This window comes from Drosophila willistoni, assembly GCF_018902025.1.
Source record: "Drosophila willistoni isolate 14030-0811.24 chromosome XL unlocalized genomic scaffold, UCI_dwil_1.1 Seg141, whole genome shotgun sequence".
NCBI lineage: Eukaryota > Metazoa > Arthropoda > Insecta > Diptera > Drosophilidae > Drosophila > Drosophila willistoni.
In genome coordinates, this window is record NW_025814052.1 from 5754905 (window position 1) to 5773206 (window position 18302).

At 35.0% G+C, this 18302-nt stretch overlaps 2 protein-coding genes across 6 annotated transcripts; both read right to left on the reverse strand.

The window, feature by feature from the left end:
- Positions 1–134: 134 nt before the first annotated feature.
- Positions 135–1265, reverse strand: LOC6648705 (NADH dehydrogenase [ubiquinone] flavoprotein 2, mitochondrial). The gene is made up of 3 exons (XM_002071488.4): positions 1120–1265; positions 463–981; positions 135–380 (listed from the first exon to the last, which is right to left on the reverse strand). Exons 1-3 carry the CDS (start codon positions 1156–1158, stop codon positions 210–212), a joined length of 729 nt encoding a protein of 242 aa, XP_002071524.1. The 5' UTR covers positions 1159–1265; the 3' UTR covers positions 135–209.
- Positions 1266–1479: 214 nt separating this feature from the next.
- LOC6648706 (AMP deaminase 2) lies at positions 1480–16833 on the reverse strand. Of its 5 annotated transcripts, none has more exons than XM_047011414.1 (12): positions 16820–16833; positions 16351–16472; positions 10098–10245; positions 6808–7169; positions 6057–6092; positions 4030–4172; positions 3861–3955; positions 3335–3791; positions 2820–3274; positions 2452–2746; positions 2280–2390; positions 1480–2211 (listed from the first exon to the last, which is right to left on the reverse strand). In XM_047011414.1, exons 2-12 carry the CDS (start codon positions 16469–16471, stop codon positions 2032–2034), a joined length of 2403 nt encoding a protein of 800 aa, XP_046867370.1. In that variant the 5' UTR covers position 16472; positions 16820–16833; the 3' UTR covers positions 1480–2031. The 5 variants fall into 5 exon arrangements, with proteins under 5 accessions (XP_046867370.1, XP_002071525.2, XP_023035195.1 ...); XM_002071489.4 differs by lacking the exon at positions 16820–16833 and adding an exon at positions 16742–16813; XM_023179427.2 differs by lacking the exons at positions 16351–16472; positions 16820–16833 and adding an exon at positions 11754–12200.
- Positions 16834–18302: the final 1469 nt, after the last annotated feature.

Below are 18302 nucleotides of genomic sequence, written 5' to 3' on the forward strand. Positions count from 1 at the left end.
CTAAGATGGTCAAAGATGATTCTTATTTCCAACAAAAGTTATATTTATAGTTTGTAAAAGTTACTAATTTTTCTTTACGTTAGCAAAAAAATTGAATTCTTGCGTTTTTTAAGAGCAATTTCATTTTTAGGGGATTTAGTGGATTTGCTTAAAGTTTATTCCAATTTCATTTACCGCTAGTTACAGTTTAACATGATTTGCAACTAAATTTAGAGACCAGCTTGTAGACCAAAACCTGGACCCTTTGGCTCTTCTGTCAAGGATGTGGCATTGCCGGCTGGTTCGCTGGCAAAGCGTCCATTGCGTGGTCCCGGTGGCGAAATTTTATCAGCTTTAAGGTCACTCAAAATATCCTGCATGTCCTTGGCGGTTAAATCTTCCTACATTCGAAAAAGAGAGAGACAGTGAGTGATTAGCTATTCGTCTATCAGGCTTTATGTCAAAGAACATCATCATACGCACATAATAGTCATCATTCACCGCCACCATAGGGGCATTGACACAGGCACCCAAGCACTCCACCTCGGAGATCGTGAACTTCTTATCCTTGGTGGTGTCCCCAACGCCAATGCCGAGCTGCTTCTTGCATGTCTCGAGAATCTCATCGGAGCCACGCAGCCAGCAGGGTGTGGTGGTGCACACTTGGATGTGATATTTGCCTGTGGGCTTGCGCATGAACATCGTATAGAAGGTGGCCACCTCGTAGACACGCATATTGGGAAGATCCAGAATCTCGGCAACCTTGTGCATGGCCGAAATGGGTAGCCAGCCGTATTGGCGCTGTGCCAGATCCAGCAGCGGTATCATGGCGCCGCGTTTATGGCCCTCCGGATAGATGCTCAATATGGCCTCCACACGCTTCTTGTTCTCAGCGGTAAACTCGAATGGTATGTTGGGATTATCCTCGGGGGTGTCGCGGTGGACGAAGAGATTGTCGCTCCGTTGAACACTGCTGGTAGCAATGGCACGCAGGCCACCGTACTGCCAAGGAGATGGGCATGAAATGGAAACAAATGTAAGGATAAGCAAAAAATTGGCTTTTTACTGCATATAAATTATATAACGCAAGATTGGTATTTGCATTTGTGCCGATGGCTAAACCAGCAACTATCTGCTTACCACATTGGCCAATGTCCTCGTTGCACACTTCGCCAACATTGTTGCTCCTCACGCACACAGTTTTCTATTTGGGAAATCAAAACAAAATATATGGGAATTTGTTTCCCAATGAAAACTTTTAACCTCAACCCAATGTTTTCCCAGTACAGCTGATTTGTTTTCGATGTCGATATACAAAAAAAATATGGGTATCGATATACAACTATCGATAATCTAAAAAATGATCGATACTATAATTATCGAACTAGTTCCGACAAAAGACGGCAAAATTTGAAAATATTTACATTTTTGTAATGACATTTTTTGAAAATGTAGAGCAACTGAAATTGATAAAGTAAACAGAGAAAAACACACATATCGTACCCGCTTTCTTCTTGACTTTTATTTTGCCTTTGTTACAATATTCAATTCACTTTTGCAAATTCGCTCAATAAGAATTTCGTGCTATTACATATTCATTTTCTTTGCCTTGCATTCAATTTAATTACTTTATATATTTATATGTACATACATATAAGCAAATTGTATAAGTTATGGTCAATGGTTGTTGTTGTTGTTGTTGTGCTCATGTCCAAGATCCCTGCATATCCTTGTTTTTAGTTTGTTTTTGTTTTATAATTTTCTTTTTCGTTCAGTTTACATAAAGAAGTATATAATGTTTGTTTGTTTTTTTCGCTTTCTTTTTAGAAGATTTTGGATTACATTTTTTTGTTTTGTTTTGTGATTAGTATAGCAAATATATAATTAGCAAATATTTGTTGTATGTATATATATATATATATATATATATTAATATAATTGTTTATATATATATATATTCAATATTTAGTAATAAGTTTCATGGGAAAAGGAAAGGGTAAGGGGTTTGGGGGAGGGGCGTAAAATGGCGCTAAAAGGATCATGGGCATTCATTTATTTCTGCTCCGGATGACTTGTGCCGCATGTCTGATTAACTTTAAATATATTTGAGAGCTCATCCAACAAAGTCTGATAGCGATAGGCAACACGAATTTCCGGAACATTTGTACGGGTTATATCGTTGCCATTGATGCCATCTTCATAGTACTGTGGACCCAGCCATTGTTGTTTGACCTTAGAAAAAGGAATTTTCAACATTAAACGTTTTTGAAAATTAACTTAATTCAATTTTCTTGACTTACAGCATGTGTAAATCCGCTCATAATAACACTATTCCTGGCCAGTTCGCACATGTCACAGGAGCTCAATTTCCATACCTGAGCCGCAATGCTGTATTCCTCCATAAGAGGTTCCTGGGAAATGGAAAACAAATGACTTTAAGATATGCAAAATGATTTGGTTGTGCGTGTTTACCTTGGTAAAGTGAAATTGCAGCGGATCATCCGTGGAGAGGGAGATAATCAGACCACGTGCCAAATACTCTGGCAATGGATTACGATGATAATTGAGGAATAGCGAATTGTTTGATAGCGGTGACATGGCAATGCCAATTTGTGTTAAATAATACAAATACTGCAATACTGGCACCTTGCGGAGCAACAGACCATGAGATATATTCTCAGCCATTAGATAACCGCATACCAAATGCTGTACAGGACCTGCCTCACCGCAATGTGGACGCAGGACAAAGGTGTTGAGACCACGTTGCCTTTGAAATGAGAAGGAGAGAGACATAACATTAAGATGTTGTCCATGTAAGTGAGATCATTTGAAATACTTACTGTCTAAACTTATTGAGAACTGTCATATTGGCATACATATAATAGATATAGTAGGCATATGGCGGATTCTCTTCATAGGTCCATTCTTCGGGTCGTGGCACATCGTTATCAAATAATGGATTCTCTGGCTTCGATTCATCATCAACGGAATCGAAACCGATCACATATTGCAAGAAGCGATGCAAATTTGGATGCTCGCTTGGCCGATTTGTGGCCTGGAAGAGCGGCAAAAAGATATTGTTCAATATCTCTTGAAATGATTTCATCATTTTGTTCGATTTGAATATATCAAAGAGACGTGGTATTTGAATAAGCCAACGTATATTCGAGCTATAGACATCATTATCGATAGCCCATTTGGCCAATTTGTTCCATTCATCAGCCGATTTGCCATAGATCGAAAGACGCAGTTCGGCATTTTGATATTTCGATTCCTCCAAATCGAAAGCCACTTCCTAAAAAAAGATAGATACTTGGCATTAATTGTACAGTTCAATTAAATGTTGAAATTATACCTTTATGATTTGTGCAAAATATTTGCCATTCAAATAGTTATCCGTCTTCAGGAATACCTCACGTAAACGTGATTCACCAATGGGATTATATTTGGAATTGAATTTATCAAATCTATGAAATGTATTACGATCGGCATGCACATCGAGCATATCAACTGTAAGATCATATGTGGTTAGATTCATCGATTGGAACACTTGGGACAATGTCATCGGTTGGCCATTCGTATGGGTGACCACCTCATCGGCATTATTCTTCAATGTCTTTTTGATGAAGCGCAATAAATGCTTCTGATTCATACAGGAGGCGGCATGAATGTGAGTATCGACCTTCCTTGTATTGTAAAAGTCACGATGGGGCACAGCCTTTTGAGCAGCAAGTTCACGCAGTTCATTGAGCAGAACATGCATTTGATATTTCGATGATAAATAACAAAGGCGACGATAACAGAAGGATTTTCTAAAAGAGAAAAAGAAAGGAGAATTGAAAGTTTTTGGGAGCAAAGTTTTGACGATTTGATCATCTTACAGCGGTCCATCGGCAATCATATTGCACATGACTTGCATATCGTTGACAAATTGACTCATATCCGGATAGTCGAATTTCAATTCGCTTGTTTGCTCCTGCAGAGACCAAAAAGAAAGTCAAAAATCAATTAGAAAGAGAAAGTAATTATGTATTTTCACTCATTTCTTACCTCATCAGTGTAAATATGAAATACACCATTCAAGGGTTTGATTACATAAGTCTCATCTGGCGGAAATTCAACATCCCATTGACTCGATCCAGACGATGTGGACGAGGCATTGCTTTGTAGTCCTTTATTATGGATATCTACACCTTTTTTTTTGTTTTGGGTGGCGTTTGGGTTAATAATTCAATATAATTATATGCAAGTGTATAGAATGCATTTGTTTTTGTTCCAATTGAAACTAAATGTGGGTGGGTGGGTGAATAACTAACTACACACACACACACACACACACACACACACATAGAATGTATGCATATATATTTTTTGAGTTGCAGTTTTAAATTCATAATTGCAATTAAGGACACACTCTAACTAGATATGTATATATGAGAGATCGGTGAAACTAGGCAAAGAATCTCGCCTGGTGCATCAGCTTTTAGCAATAAACATTGATCTTTGGTTACAATAATTAGCAATACTTAATCATTTCAACCAACAATGTGTCTCAAAGTCAAAGATAAATAAATATAAACAAACATATAAGTTAATTTAAAACAAATATTAGGTCAAAAAGGGTAGAGAAATGAAAGCATTTTCAAAAATTAAAACAAAGAAAAAGCAGAAGAAACAGAAGTAGTACACATTAATTTAATGACTTGCTCCCAAAAGTATGCAATGCCTTCTTTTCTTTAAAATATAAATGCTTTTGAAATGTTCTGTGGCTAAAAAATTATGGTCTCTTACATAATGTTTAGAACAAGCTACGAAAAGCAAGGACAAACTTTCCAAAAGGTTTTTAATAAAGTGAATTTCTTGGCTTAGGCCTATAGCATACTTTAGGGAGTACAATTTTACCCCTTTTACAACCCCAGCCACTAAATTCATCAGAAATAATATTTGATTTGAATAATTTATAAATTCAGTTACATAAAAATGTGATTTGTCCTGCTTATAATAAACTCTTTTCTCGTATATGTTGTTAAGAGGAAGGGAATATCTCGTGTCATTTCCTTAAGCCTAAGTTATGACTTATGTCTTATGAGACATTCTCGAAAAAATTATTCAAAATGTATACAAAATGTTGTCAATTTCAGGAAGATGGCACTTTAAAGTCTTGTCTTAGCTGAATTTATGTATTTTTTTTTTTTTTTGCTGTCAAAACGATAAAATTCTGGTTTTGTTTTATGGCTTATTTGAAATTTTTGTAAACGTTTTGGCCAGATTCCAATCAAAAGAGACAAATTTAAGCCTTGCCAAACAATGACATCATAATTTTTTGCTTTTTACTTGGCCCTGACCTTTAGTTTTCTAATTTGATACAAATCATTATAGTATATTATCAGATAAATTAAAGTTTATCAGTTTTCATTTTAAGGACTTCTTAGGCTACCTAAGACATTGAAGCATCAAAAATTATTTAAGTCAAGATCTAAACTTATCTATTTGCTTTGCTACTCGTTACTTTTTTCTCATAGTGTAAGTACGTGGTTAGTTAAATAAATTATTAGGTGAAACTTGTTAGTGTCAAAGATATTTCCTTTATTGTGCAAAGCTCTAAAAAAATAAGGCATAAAAAGGGTACAAGCCACAAAGATTTTGCTTAAAAACTGCATAAACTACACAGTTAACAAAGAAACAGAATGGAAATGAAACAAAATATAACGGTATTGGGGGTTGCTCGCTGAAACTCGCATGCAACAACGACGACAAGCCGCAAGCGCAAGCGGTGTCAAAAGCTGAGTGTTGCGAAACAATAACGAATTGATATAAAGAAGAAGAAAACGAGTGTGTGAGAACGAGTACAAATTATAGGTTATGTTTTCATATTTTGTTTTTGGTTGGGAAAGAGAAGGAGGGTTAGGCAAAAACATAAAACGCAAACGATAAAAAAGGAAACTTCAGTGTGAGTAGACAATTTGAAACTGAATAGAAATATGGTTATGTATGTATGTATATGTACATATATAGAATGGCGCAACAGAAGATAACATAATACATAGACTCAAACGCTTCCGATGCGATCGAATTACCTATTAGGCCTGTCACACTCATATTGCGAATAATGTCTATAAAATAAATAAATGAAAAATAAAAAAAAAACAAATATATATATAATTAAATATATATATCTATGTATATACATAAATACATATGTATAATGTATTATAAGCATGGTATCTATAAATATATGTAGGTATAATAATAAATAATTCTTAAAAACAAATTCAAATTGAGAAAAGGACATACACTAAAGAGAGACAATAGGGAGAGGAAGGTTTTTGGAGGAGGGATAAAATCATAGAAGAACTTACTAACTGAAATAGAAGAGTACAACAAGACACGAGCGATGCGGCGATAGCTAGCGAAAAGAGACAGAAATATATATAAGGACGCTAGCTGAGTGAGAGGGAGAGAGATATAAATAGAGAGGGGAGATTCATAGAGCACAATTAAAGCCTAATTGAATTACAATTTCTAAACTTTTTTTGTTTTGTTTTATTTTGCAAGCTTATTTTTGAGCTCAACTTTTTTGAGAGGAACGCGGTGGAGGGCTGTGAAGACGAGGTGATTTACAACATTCGACATATGTACAGTATATATATATATATTTATATATGTATATACATATGTAGTTTTCAAAAACTACTCTACTATCATCAGGCTTGACTTGTAACTAAAGTTATAAAGGACAATGACAAGGACGACGTCGACGACGAAAACGACGAACACTTAAAGCCAACTTTTCTATTTATAAAAACGATATTCGTTTGATCAACTTACCTGAAACCGTTTTAGCCGGCACATTGTCATAACGATCCTTGAGACGCACCGTCTTTAGAAAACGCGCTGTGGTTGATGGAAACGATTGATCCGACATGGCCATATAACGGCTTCGCAAACGCAACGCCTCAATTAACAAGGTAGAGGCACGTTCCAGATCCTCCAAGGGCACACCGCTGGTATCCTCACCCGATATGGAGACACGTTGAAAATTGATATCCGCATCGGTTTTCGGGGCCTCGGCCTTGGCATCTGTAGTGTATTGCTCGTCACTGCTCGACAGGTTTGGTTGTTGGACAACACGTGTGTTAGATGCTGTCGATGTTGCAGCCACATGGCCGGATCGGCTGCTTGTTGTTTGCCTGCCAAGAACACAAAAAAAAAAAAATAATTGTAGGTTTCAAGAAAGTGTGAAATTTTTTTAAGAGACCATTTCTCATCCTCGGGCTGATATTCGTAGCTGCGACCAAAGTTATAACTATCATCCGCGAATGACATGATAATGCTGCCTGTTTTGAATACAATCACCAAATGGATTGGGCCGGACACTGAAGACTAGTCGTCACCGGACACTATATGCGTTTTTGTATTAACCAAACAGAACACTTTAGAGCACGTTTTTTGTTTCTTTCTCTCTTTTTGTGGGTCACAATTTGAATACGATTGATTGACCAATTGATTTATGAAAAGTGTAAGAAACATTTAGTACGCGGCGGCTCACACTTGCGTCAGAGTGAAGGATATATAATTTGCAATTTTGGCACGCGATAGTACACCTCCCTCCCCTCCCCCCCTACCCACTCCACTCACGCCTTTAGGCCTGAAATTCCAAACCATCATCATCATCAAAGTGTCTGTTCTACAATTTGCCAGCAAATCGCGTGACTTACCAAATAAAAACGAACAAAAAAAAATTGCGTTTATGTCAAAACAAAATAAAAAGGGTATTTCCTTAAATTTGTATAACGAAGCGCAGGAACTTTTTGACAAAGGGGAGGGTGGGGAACAACTTTACGCAAATTGTCTAGCTATTAATTAAAAGGAAATCTATTTAAACTAGCAATACATTTGTTTAATACACTTAGCTAGTTAACTAAAGTTAGCTTTTGTTTCTAACAAAACTTTTTTAAACTAAATGGCAAATACATTTAGTTTCTTTTCGAAATTTGAGTCAATTTTCTTAATAATTTTCTCAAGTCGTATTTTATTTTGACTGCCAAAATCTCATTGGTTTAAATTTTTTAAGCTGTAAAGAATTTTTGCCTAGAGACAATTTTTAGGCTTTTTTGAAAAGAGCGATCAATGGCTGATCTTAGGGCATTTTGGAGGGAAATGCGTTCCAGTTTTATAGGAAAAATCTCGATTTTAAGAGGAGGCAATTCTTCTCATTTAAATTGCTTAGAAAACTGCGTTTTTCATAAGATTTGAAACAGAACAAAACTTAATACATCTAATATGCCACAGACGAGGATATATTTGACCAGTTAAAAATTTCTTGTTATAAAAAAGGAATATTATTTAGCTTAGAAAACGTCTATTTCAACACTCTTTAATATACGAAATTTTAAAATATTTATTTTAATGTTCTTTTATGGGAAAAGCTTTCTAGTTTATCAAAAATTTCTCCTCTCTTTTCTTCAAAAATTCAAATTATTTTTTATGAAAATAACAAAATATACTTTAAGTTTAGCTTAAAATGTGTTTGGCATTTTAAAAATTCTCAAAAAATACTTCAGTCTATAGTGTTTACCCTAGATCTGATCTCTTGATCTCCCTTGGAATCCAAAATCACCTAAATAGCTTACAGATTATAAGTTTTTCTCAAACTTCAAGTGATCTTCGTGTTATATTAAAAGTGCCAAGGAAAAAAAGGGCATATCACATGCAATTTTACCTGTTAACTTCTTTCGAAGAAAAGTTAAAGTGCAAACAAAGTTTTGGAAAATACTTTTACTTTGACGCTTGGCGTGTCACACGAACATGGAGGGAAAGAGAAAGGGAGAGAGAGACTTTTAGGAGGAGAACTTTTAGGGGGAAAGTAGTAGTAAAGTGTACTATTATATTAACGATGTCTCTTCTCAATGTCAGCGTAGGTCGTCGTCGAGTTGAGTTTTGGGCTACTCGAATTGGCAGCAAAAACGACGAACGGGGCCGGGCCGGGAGGAGTAGGAAGAGAAAGTGCTTTGTACTCCTATATTAGAAAATTTCTTCGTTTTATTTTTGCGTATGGGCGCGTTTAATGGACGGGACGGTACGGGACGGCGGCGATGATGGCGCGTAGTCCAAGTCATATGGATGCACAAATTGTACTGAAAAGTGACGGCATCTAAAACAGTAAAATTGAGTAGCAGAGCTTAGTGTGTTGGTGCCTTCTCCTCCTGCTTTCGTTGGTGGTTGTTTTTGTGGTTATGGCATAAGCCCTACGATACCAACCATGGTCATCGCCCACCATCACCATCACCATCAGCGACGACACCGACGCCGACTACTAGCTAATGCAGTCCTATTCAAAATCAAAACGTGTTCAACGCAGTTTTCACCGCCGACGCCACCGACGACAACGACAACCACGACGCCATCGCTACATTTGCTACATTTTGGTAGCTACCTCCTAACTAACTAACCAAACTAAAACAACTGACTAACTAAACGGCGCAGCTGCTGTCCAAACAGTCAAGTTGCTTGCACTAGCAAAAAGAAATCATGAACTTGAAAATAGCGGAACGTGTACGTGTATAAGCCTTCTTCATTATGTCGCTATAGAAATCGAGCGAGACAAAACGGTTTGCCATTTAATCTATGTATGTACACACACAAATGTTATTTGATTTTAAAAAGAGAATTTCCCCTTGCCTCCCCCAAGTGCAACACAATCATTTAAAAGGTTCAGAAAATATTCAATGTAGGTGCATTTAATCTGATGACGCGCAGTGTATAGCAAAAGGTAAACCGACTTCACAAACTCAAAAACCTCAAAAATGAAATTGAAATCGGTTAACTACAGTATCAAAATGGTTTGAAAAATCTTTCTTTTTTGTAAACATTTTGTTTTGTCTCTTAACTTTGAATCATATAAAGTAAGTACACTTCGTGTTATAGGAGTAGTTTATCCTATGGAGTATAAACGGAAGAAAGCAAAGAAATCTTGAATAATGATTTCTAAGACTCGAAGACTTTAAATATGATATATTGTCCAGTTAATGAAACCTGATTTGGTATTGTGGGATTAATACAAATTTCGTATTAATAATAATTCCACTTTTATACATTTGGAAAAATTAAGAACTTACTTTTCATTTAGCTGCCGTTGAATCTGTAACTTCTTTTCAATCTGCTCAATGGGAAACTGTGGAACTTCATATGGAGCTGAAATTTCATTGGTCAGCTCATTGGGATCACCTTCGGTTTTCTCATGATCCGGAGAGTCGGTCAGATCACCTATAAGTTCAAAAAAATAACACAATGACACAATAAATATCTAATATTCAAAAAAAATATTTGCCAACACTGAGAAGAATTCTCACCAAACAATTTTTCATCGACAAGCAAACGATGGCTAGTATCCATACGATTGAAATTCATAGTAATATAAAAACAATAATCTAAAATCGCCGCACAATGACCGACTTCGATCGCAAAATCTTAACGAATGCTTGTAACTCAAAATGTGACCCAAGATTAATAGCTTGAGCCTTTGGCAATGGCAACGGAAATCATAATGCAAGATTACGAATTTATTTTTTTTTTTTTTTAAACGAAATGATGCGATTAATAACAGTTTAGACTTTTGTTATACCCTGTAATGGAATGGTATTCTAACAACTTATGAAACGATCTCTGTGTAAACTGACTTCTATTCGTCCCGCTTATCATTGAGATTATTAAATGGAAATATATTTTTTAAACTCTCTGAAGACACTGGGTATGGAATATCACCAGATCAACTCGAGGAAGCAAAACAAGTGCAACAGCAGACAGAGGAGGAGATAGCGAATCACAAACGAACGAACAAACAAACAAACAAAAATCAATCAAAAACAAAGAGAAAGATGAATTTTCGAAAACAAAAAAACAGCAAATAGCAACACTTGGAGAATATTTTGTTGTTGTTTTTTTCTATAGAGATAAGCTTGTGAAAATTATAAATAAATTTAATACATAGGTACACACAAGTGTTTTTCTCTCTAAGATTAACGACATGGCAATACTCTACAAGTAGTATTTAAGGATTTAACTATCCATATAAATATAGATATATACATATCTTTATAATGAGATCGGATTCCTTAATGCTTTCTTTACCCCTAGGGAAGGGTATCTAAAATTAATAAATAGAGTATTAAGATGTCGTGGTATATGATCTTAATCAGTTGTTTTTAGTTATTTACAAAGTAATACTTTCTATACTAAATGTAATGCAATAAATTCACAAAATTGTATAAAACTTATTTTCAAAACTAAAAATAGAAACATACCATGACCTATCTGTTTATAGTTGCTGAAGCGAAGAAAAGTATATAGTATATAGCTAATCACTCTTCTATTTCGTTTTACTACACTAAGTTTTGTGTAAATGGGCTAAGAAAATAAAAAAAAACATGTTTACATACACTGTATACCCTGCAACTATAGGCAAACAAGGGGTATATACATATGTACATAAGAAAAGGGCAGAATATATTTCTGTGTAACTTTCTAGAGACAATATATCGTCAAAATTGTGATTAACGACCGATTAATCGATCATTCTTGACATAAGCTTAGATAGTAAAAAGCAAACTATTTCTGTTCCTATACAAATTTTTAATTTTGAAGTAATTTTAAACGAATTTGAAATAGGAGAAAAGCTTCTAATCTTATGCAGATCTTCTAAGTTTTAACAGTTCTATGACCGATTAATAACGATATGTCGATTACCGATAATCGCAACCACAATTACTACTTACAGCCATAATTTGCACTCGATTTTCCCAAACGATGACCCATCGATGTTTTCGATAAACCTTTGTGGGGCAATTCAGTTTGAGTGGCACTAACTGCTGCTGATGCAGCAACAGATGCCGACTGATCGGTATTCACTTTTGGCCGATGTGGCAACGGTGGTGCAGGGCCCATTACCATTGCATCATCATAGGACTCTGATTCGCGTAACTCGGACGAAGCATGCGTTCCACTCAGCATGCCACGATACGACATCTTTGCAACCACCGGATGACGGAGGACGAAATCAGAAATAAAGCACTCTACTCTGGCCTTTTTCTTGGGTGGCGAGGTTGGGGGAAATTCTGCGATATTTTCTTCGTCTTAGGGCAATTGCTTGTTGGATATTTACATTAATTTTGAGCACAATATATTTCAATTTCTGATATTTTAGCCAAATGTAGAGTTTATATAATTTTTGTTTTTTTTCTCCTTGTTTTGTTTTCTAATTTGACAGATTTTTGCACTCGCACTGAGTGATCTGTACGATCGGTTGGACGATGTCACCTTCTTTTACATGAATAACAAGTGAAAATTGTTGTACGTTTTGTATATTTTTGATCTGATTCCACTTTTAAATGCGTCGTCTTTTTTTTTGTTTGTTTTTCGTTTTTTGGTGCAATGGTTTTGCTTTCTTGATCATTTCCATACTAAGTTTATACATTGGCTAAAAAAGAGACCAACAGAGAGATAGAAAGAGAGAGCTTTCGCACACTCTGATTTCCCCTGAATTTCGTGAAAACAAATGCAGCTGAGAGAAAAAAAGCTCCATGTGTCATTGCCTGCTAATTATAAATAATTTTTTGGATAAACAAAATTTCCCAAGTGTGTGCGTCTTTATTGTTAGTAGAACACAAATTGTATTAACCGAAAAAACAACAACATTAGACAACATAATAGGGGAACATAACATAAAAGCTTGTTGTATAAGCAAGTTTTGAATAACAAACAAAGACTATCTCGCTTACTCTTATAAGCACATTAGCGCCACCACCGGGCAACTGTGTCACCTTAGTTTAAACGTTTTCAAGCATAACTTGTCTAATTTAAAATTTATGGCTTTACCTATCGTAGTCTTCTAGATCTAGGTGTTTAATCAGACGTATGAAAGGACATAGCTAGATCAATTAATCCAATGATACTATTCAGGAATACAAATGTATATCCTGTAGGAGGTCTGAATCGCTTCCTTTGGCCTGTTAGATTCTTTTTGGCGACATTATATCTCTCTAAATGTAAAAAAGGAAACATTTTCTATATAGGTATTCTATATTCTAGCTAATAGTTTGTGATATTTACTACAATTTAATGTTATTCCCAATATATGTTGACCAGTGTAATTAATCTTTTAGGCTGCGCAGTTTTTAGTGCAGAATCATTATCAGAAAACATTATAATTATATAGAAAACAGCTTGAAATAGAATTTAATTATATCTAGATCAAATGCTAATCAAATGCTTAAACTTTGCCATGGTATAAATTGTAATACGAAGAATCCAAAGAGTTATAGGTCTGAAAATTTCTCGATCTATTAGCCATTTCGATTATTTTCAATTCTATTTATGTGGTCAAGGCAAAACTTGTATAAATTAGCACATCAATTTAGTTCCTCCTTATAACCCCCTCATCCACTTCATTTCAAACCTATACAAACAAATTGTAAGATTACTTTAGATATCGCGTTTCGATTCATCATAATTTGTGGTAATTTTCCAGACAGTTATTGGCTTGTCAGTCTACACGATATACATACATACATATGTCGGTGGGTATATTATAATCTATTATTATTGCATGCTAATGGATTGACCTATACTTGGAGAGATCTGATTAAGTCCAATGTTGAATTTATCATTGAGATGATAATCAATTGATAATCGATAGATATTTTGATGGCTTTATAAGATCCACTATACCATTCTATACCATTTCATAAGTAAATTAAATTAAATTGATATTTATTTTATGTAGAGCAGATGGCAAATCTATTTTTATACCGAAAAAGAAAATTTCATCAAATATCAGATAAGATAATAAGGCCATAAATGTTATATTTACTGTATATTGGTTATGAATATGCCCTTCGTTCCCCCCCTTGATTTGATGATATTGGAATTTTATTACAAGTAGCCCTTGAAGGGAAGAGTTATGTATTCCAGTTAGTTCTATCCTTTTTTTTTTTGGGTGGGCAAACCCTATTCCTCTTTTCTGCTTTTCTTTATTTGCCATCGACTTAACACTTCAATCCAAGAAATATTTGCATATATAAAAGTATATACAACGATCAGTCAAGTCGAACAGCAAATTTTTAGCAAGTCATGATAACCGAGTCGTTGTCCGTTTATTTATTTAAGATATTTGTCTATAAGTATATGGGGTCTATCAATAGATAAGCATTAATAAAATATCATATAGGTATACATAAATTGCTGCGGTTTACTCAACTCAACTAAATTGAAATCCACAAAGAAAATAAAAATACAAAAGACCAATTCATTAGGTAGCAGAAAAACCCTTTTTAAGCCCTTTATAATGCCACCGATTTTGAATTGAAAAATCTGCTAAATTCAAAAAGTAAACAAATGGTTTTTTCTTTTATGACATTATTAACTATGTAAGTACATAACATTCGAGTTATCATTGTATTTGATGATAAGCGAAGAAGAGGGCGATAAGAAGAGCAAGTAGCATGATAATAATCTATTTCTGTAGAAGTTTTTTTGTTCCCAAAAAAAAAGGGCCACGTTGCTGCCCTTGATCGCATTCTCTGGGTGCTGTCGATTTGAATTGGAAATTTTCTACAAAATAAAACCAACAAAAAAATGAAGTAAGTAAGTCGTCTCGCCGACTTAGGTATACCATACACCAGTAAAGCAAATATTTCAACTGTATTAAACAAATGCATTTTCACATGCTTCTTACAAGCATATCTTAGTATCTCGCTCACTCAATCATCCGAGCTCCCTAGCGCCCCCACCAGTCAACGGCCAACTCCGGCCTTATGGAAAAATGTTTATATGCATAACTCGACTGTTATTTGTCCGATTTTGATCAAATTTGGTATTTTGCTAGACATTAGTATTAAATTTAAGTGTGCTAAATTTGATTGCATAAGGTAACAAATTCCGGGAGATAATCAAGTTTTTCATATTACGGGGGCGGAAAAGGGCGTGGCAAAATTTGTATACATACAAAATGTGTGCATTTACTAAGCGAATATACATACCAAATATGGTGTCTCTAGCTGGAATAGTTTTTGAGATAAACGCTTTTTTTTAAATTGCGGGGGCGGAAAGGGGCGTGACAAAAATTTGAAATAAACTTGATCACTCTACATACTACACGAGTCTACATACCAAATTTGGTGGCTCTAGCTCTTACAGTCTCTGAGATCTAGGTGTTCATACGGACAGACGGACGGACAGACGGACATGGCTAGATCGACTCGGTTGTTGATCCTGATCAAGAATATATATACTTTGTGGGGTCGGAGATGCTTCCTTCTGCCTGTTACATACATTTTGGCGACTTTAATATACCATTTCACCCTATGGGTGTATGGTATAACAACAAAAACGATGAGTGAAAATTAATATAAAGTGCGCCGACGCAGTTTTTGCGCAGTGCGTTTTAAATTTCTTTTACTTTTTTGGCTTGTTCTTGTGTGGAATGTGGTGGGTTGAGGGGGGGCTTGGCAGAAGGAGCGGGGGCTGGGGGATACAGGGAATAACACGCGTGACTGTGAGGTTTACTTAAGAATTAGTCATGCACATCGCTTGGGGAATTGGTCAAAGTGCGACAAATGTAAGGGAAAAAGATGAAAGATTGGCCCAGAACCAACCTGACCATGTCCAGGGCTGGATTTATAGAAACTTACGAAAAGTATGAGGAGAACAGGCCAAAAGCAAAGAATATCAAATTGAAGACAAATCTTTGTGTGTGTTTTTATAAAGATATCACAAAAATATTTTACTTCCGGGGCCGACACTTTTTCTAAGTCCGCCCCTGACCATGCCTACCGCAATATCTTGAAATAAATAATTCAGACTTGACTTAGCCTTAAGTGGGTTATTTTCCTTTACCTGTTGACAAAATCTTCGCTGATTTTCAGCCTAAATAACTCAATTACATTTATATCGATTCCTAAGAAATTTGGCAATAAATTTTAGTTACTAACTTTAGTTTCTCCCACACAAAAGGATGTAGCAGAGAGACAAAGTTTCAGTTGGTGATCAAGAATCTATATATCATATAGTATAGGCGACCTCATCGGGATAGATTTTTCGCATGATTTCATCATAAATGAAATTAATACAAGCCAAATGGCTTACTTGTCGAATAAGATCAAGAAAAAAAGTTAACTTGGCAAAGAAAAGTCAGGGGAAAATTTGTCGACGTTGACTTTGTCATCTGTTTTGGAGGTGTTGTCCGCCGCCGCCGCCTACATACTTACATACTTACAGACACACATATGTATGTACGTTAATTTTGTGGGCAAATACAACACTCCTCATCTCTAATGCCCACACGCCCTCCCCCAACTGACTGACTGACTGACTCACCGCCTTTGCGCTTTTCGATGCGGCGCACCATGTTGCCCATATCCATGTCCATTTCCACATCGGTGTCAAAGCCAAAACTCCGATAGCCTTTGGCACTCAATGCATCCGCGTAGCTTTGCATCCTTTAATCAGAGTCCAAACAATGGGATTGTATTTAAGTTTGGCAATTTGGCGAATTGTTTACGCCGCTGCTTTAGTGCACAGATGACACTTCACTTTCTCGCTCACTCACACTAACGCACGCACACACAGACAAAATTCCAGAGACACGTACACAGGTAGACAACAAAAACAACAGAAAAAAAAAGAACTAACAATAACAATAACAACACAATAAAATTACAATGGCAAATTGACAATAATTTGTTTAATAATTTTTGGCTATCAATACGTTTATTATTTGCTGCTTTATTTTTCGGCAAACTTTTCTTCCGAACAGAGCAACAACAAAACACAAATCACTTCTGACTTCTCAACTCTCGCGCTTTCAATTAGAGATGAGAGAAAAATGCACTGTTAAAAATGGGAAACAAAACTAACTAACTAATTGCCGAAAATAATTGTAAGAGTAATTTGTAATCTCCCGACCTCCAGATTTGCAATCAAAAGAAAATTGTCGGAGCTTTCGTTTTGCCTCTCCTGTAATTCACATTTTTTATATATTTGTAAATTGATTTTAATTGTTTTAGTTTACCACCTTAAAACATCAAGTTTTTAGGGAGTCATATGGTGTAACAATTCAATGAAATAGTAATATTTAAAAAGAAAACAAATAAAATACTTTCTACGCACAACAGTTTCCCTCAGTGGAACTAAGCGATAAGTTATCGATAGCTTTGTCACAAATTTCGACTACAAAATGAAAAGTTTGTAATAAAGAAAGCAATTATTTATCTGTTATTAAATATTATATTATATGAAATTTAAAATTTTAATAAAAGAAGGGCAAATAATTGTTAATCTTATCTGTGATTCTCTTGATTGTTTTTTTTTTTTTTAATTTTGCCCAGAAGCCCGCCAACCGTTGCAACAGAAAAACAACGCAGCGCCACTAAAAATACGGTCACCTTGGCAGCGCCACTGAAAAAACGGTGAACTAGGCGGCGCCACAGTTAATACTAGCAAAGGCGGCAAATGATTTAGAAGTTTCTTGAATACTCTTAACTTTGCGAATCTGTAAGTTTACCAAATTTTCAAAAGTTGTATCTTATATTATTGCCTTTAAATTTGAATTGGAATGAAAATCATCTCTTATACCATATATTTGTATAGTAATCTTTTCAAGCAAGGGCAAAAAATGCAATAAACAGCAAAATATATCATAAAACCTCTATTTCATGAAGCTGTAATTTTGTCCATTTTTTTGAGTATTTGTCTTTATTTTGAAACTTAGAATAATAATGTCTTTCAATCCGCGTTAATATCTCGATAACTATCTCATTAATTAACTATTCAATTATTTAATGCCATTTTAATATACTAAATTACGTTTTTGTCTAAAGAACCGACTGAAAAAATAGTCAGAATAACCAAAAATGTATGCTCAAACAATTCTAAAAATTCTTTGCAAATCGTTTATTACCGATTTTTCTATTAGTGCTAACTTTAACAGTGGAAAGAGATCTTTCAAATTTAGGACCAAGGAAATTTCTGATTTTTGTAGGCGTTTATTTTGGGCATTCGTTTTGATATTATTATATTTTTATTACTTTTAAATGTAAAGTATTTATTTGTTGGACTATTGAACAAGGTGAATTGAATTGAAGCTCGAACGATACAAAGTTGTTATCAAAATCTGATAAAAATGAGATAAAAATGAGACGTCGCCTCGAGTTACATACATTTATTTTTTTTAAGCATAACGCCATCTCAGAATTTAATGAAAAATATCTTCATAAGTATATTTAAGAATTCCCATGAATTCTCAATCGATTTTACCCCTGCGATTTAAA

Coding starts and splice junctions, on each gene's coding strand:
- LOC6648705 (XM_002071488.4), bottom strand. CDS start 1,158: ATGTTGGCGAAGTGTGCAACGAGGACATTGGCCAATGTG. Junction 982..1,119: donor CGAGGACATTGGCCAATGTG/GTAAGCAGATAG, acceptor TCTCCTTGGCAG/TACGGTGGCCTGCGTGCCAT. Junction 381..462: donor CGGTGAATGATGACTATTAT/GTGCGTATGATG, acceptor TTTCGAATGTAG/GAAGATTTAACCGCCAAGGA.
- LOC6648706 (XM_023179427.2), bottom strand. CDS start 12,003: ATGTCGTATCGTGGCATGCTGAGTGGAACGCATGCTTCGTCCGAGTTA. Junction 10,246..11,753: donor ATCGAGTGCAAATTATGGCT/GTAAGTAGTAAT, acceptor TTGAACTTATAG/GTGATCTGACCGACTCTCCG. Junction 3,956..4,029: donor TTCATATTTACACTGATGAG/GTAAGAAATGAG, acceptor TGGTCTCTGCAG/GAGCAAACAAGCGAATTGAA.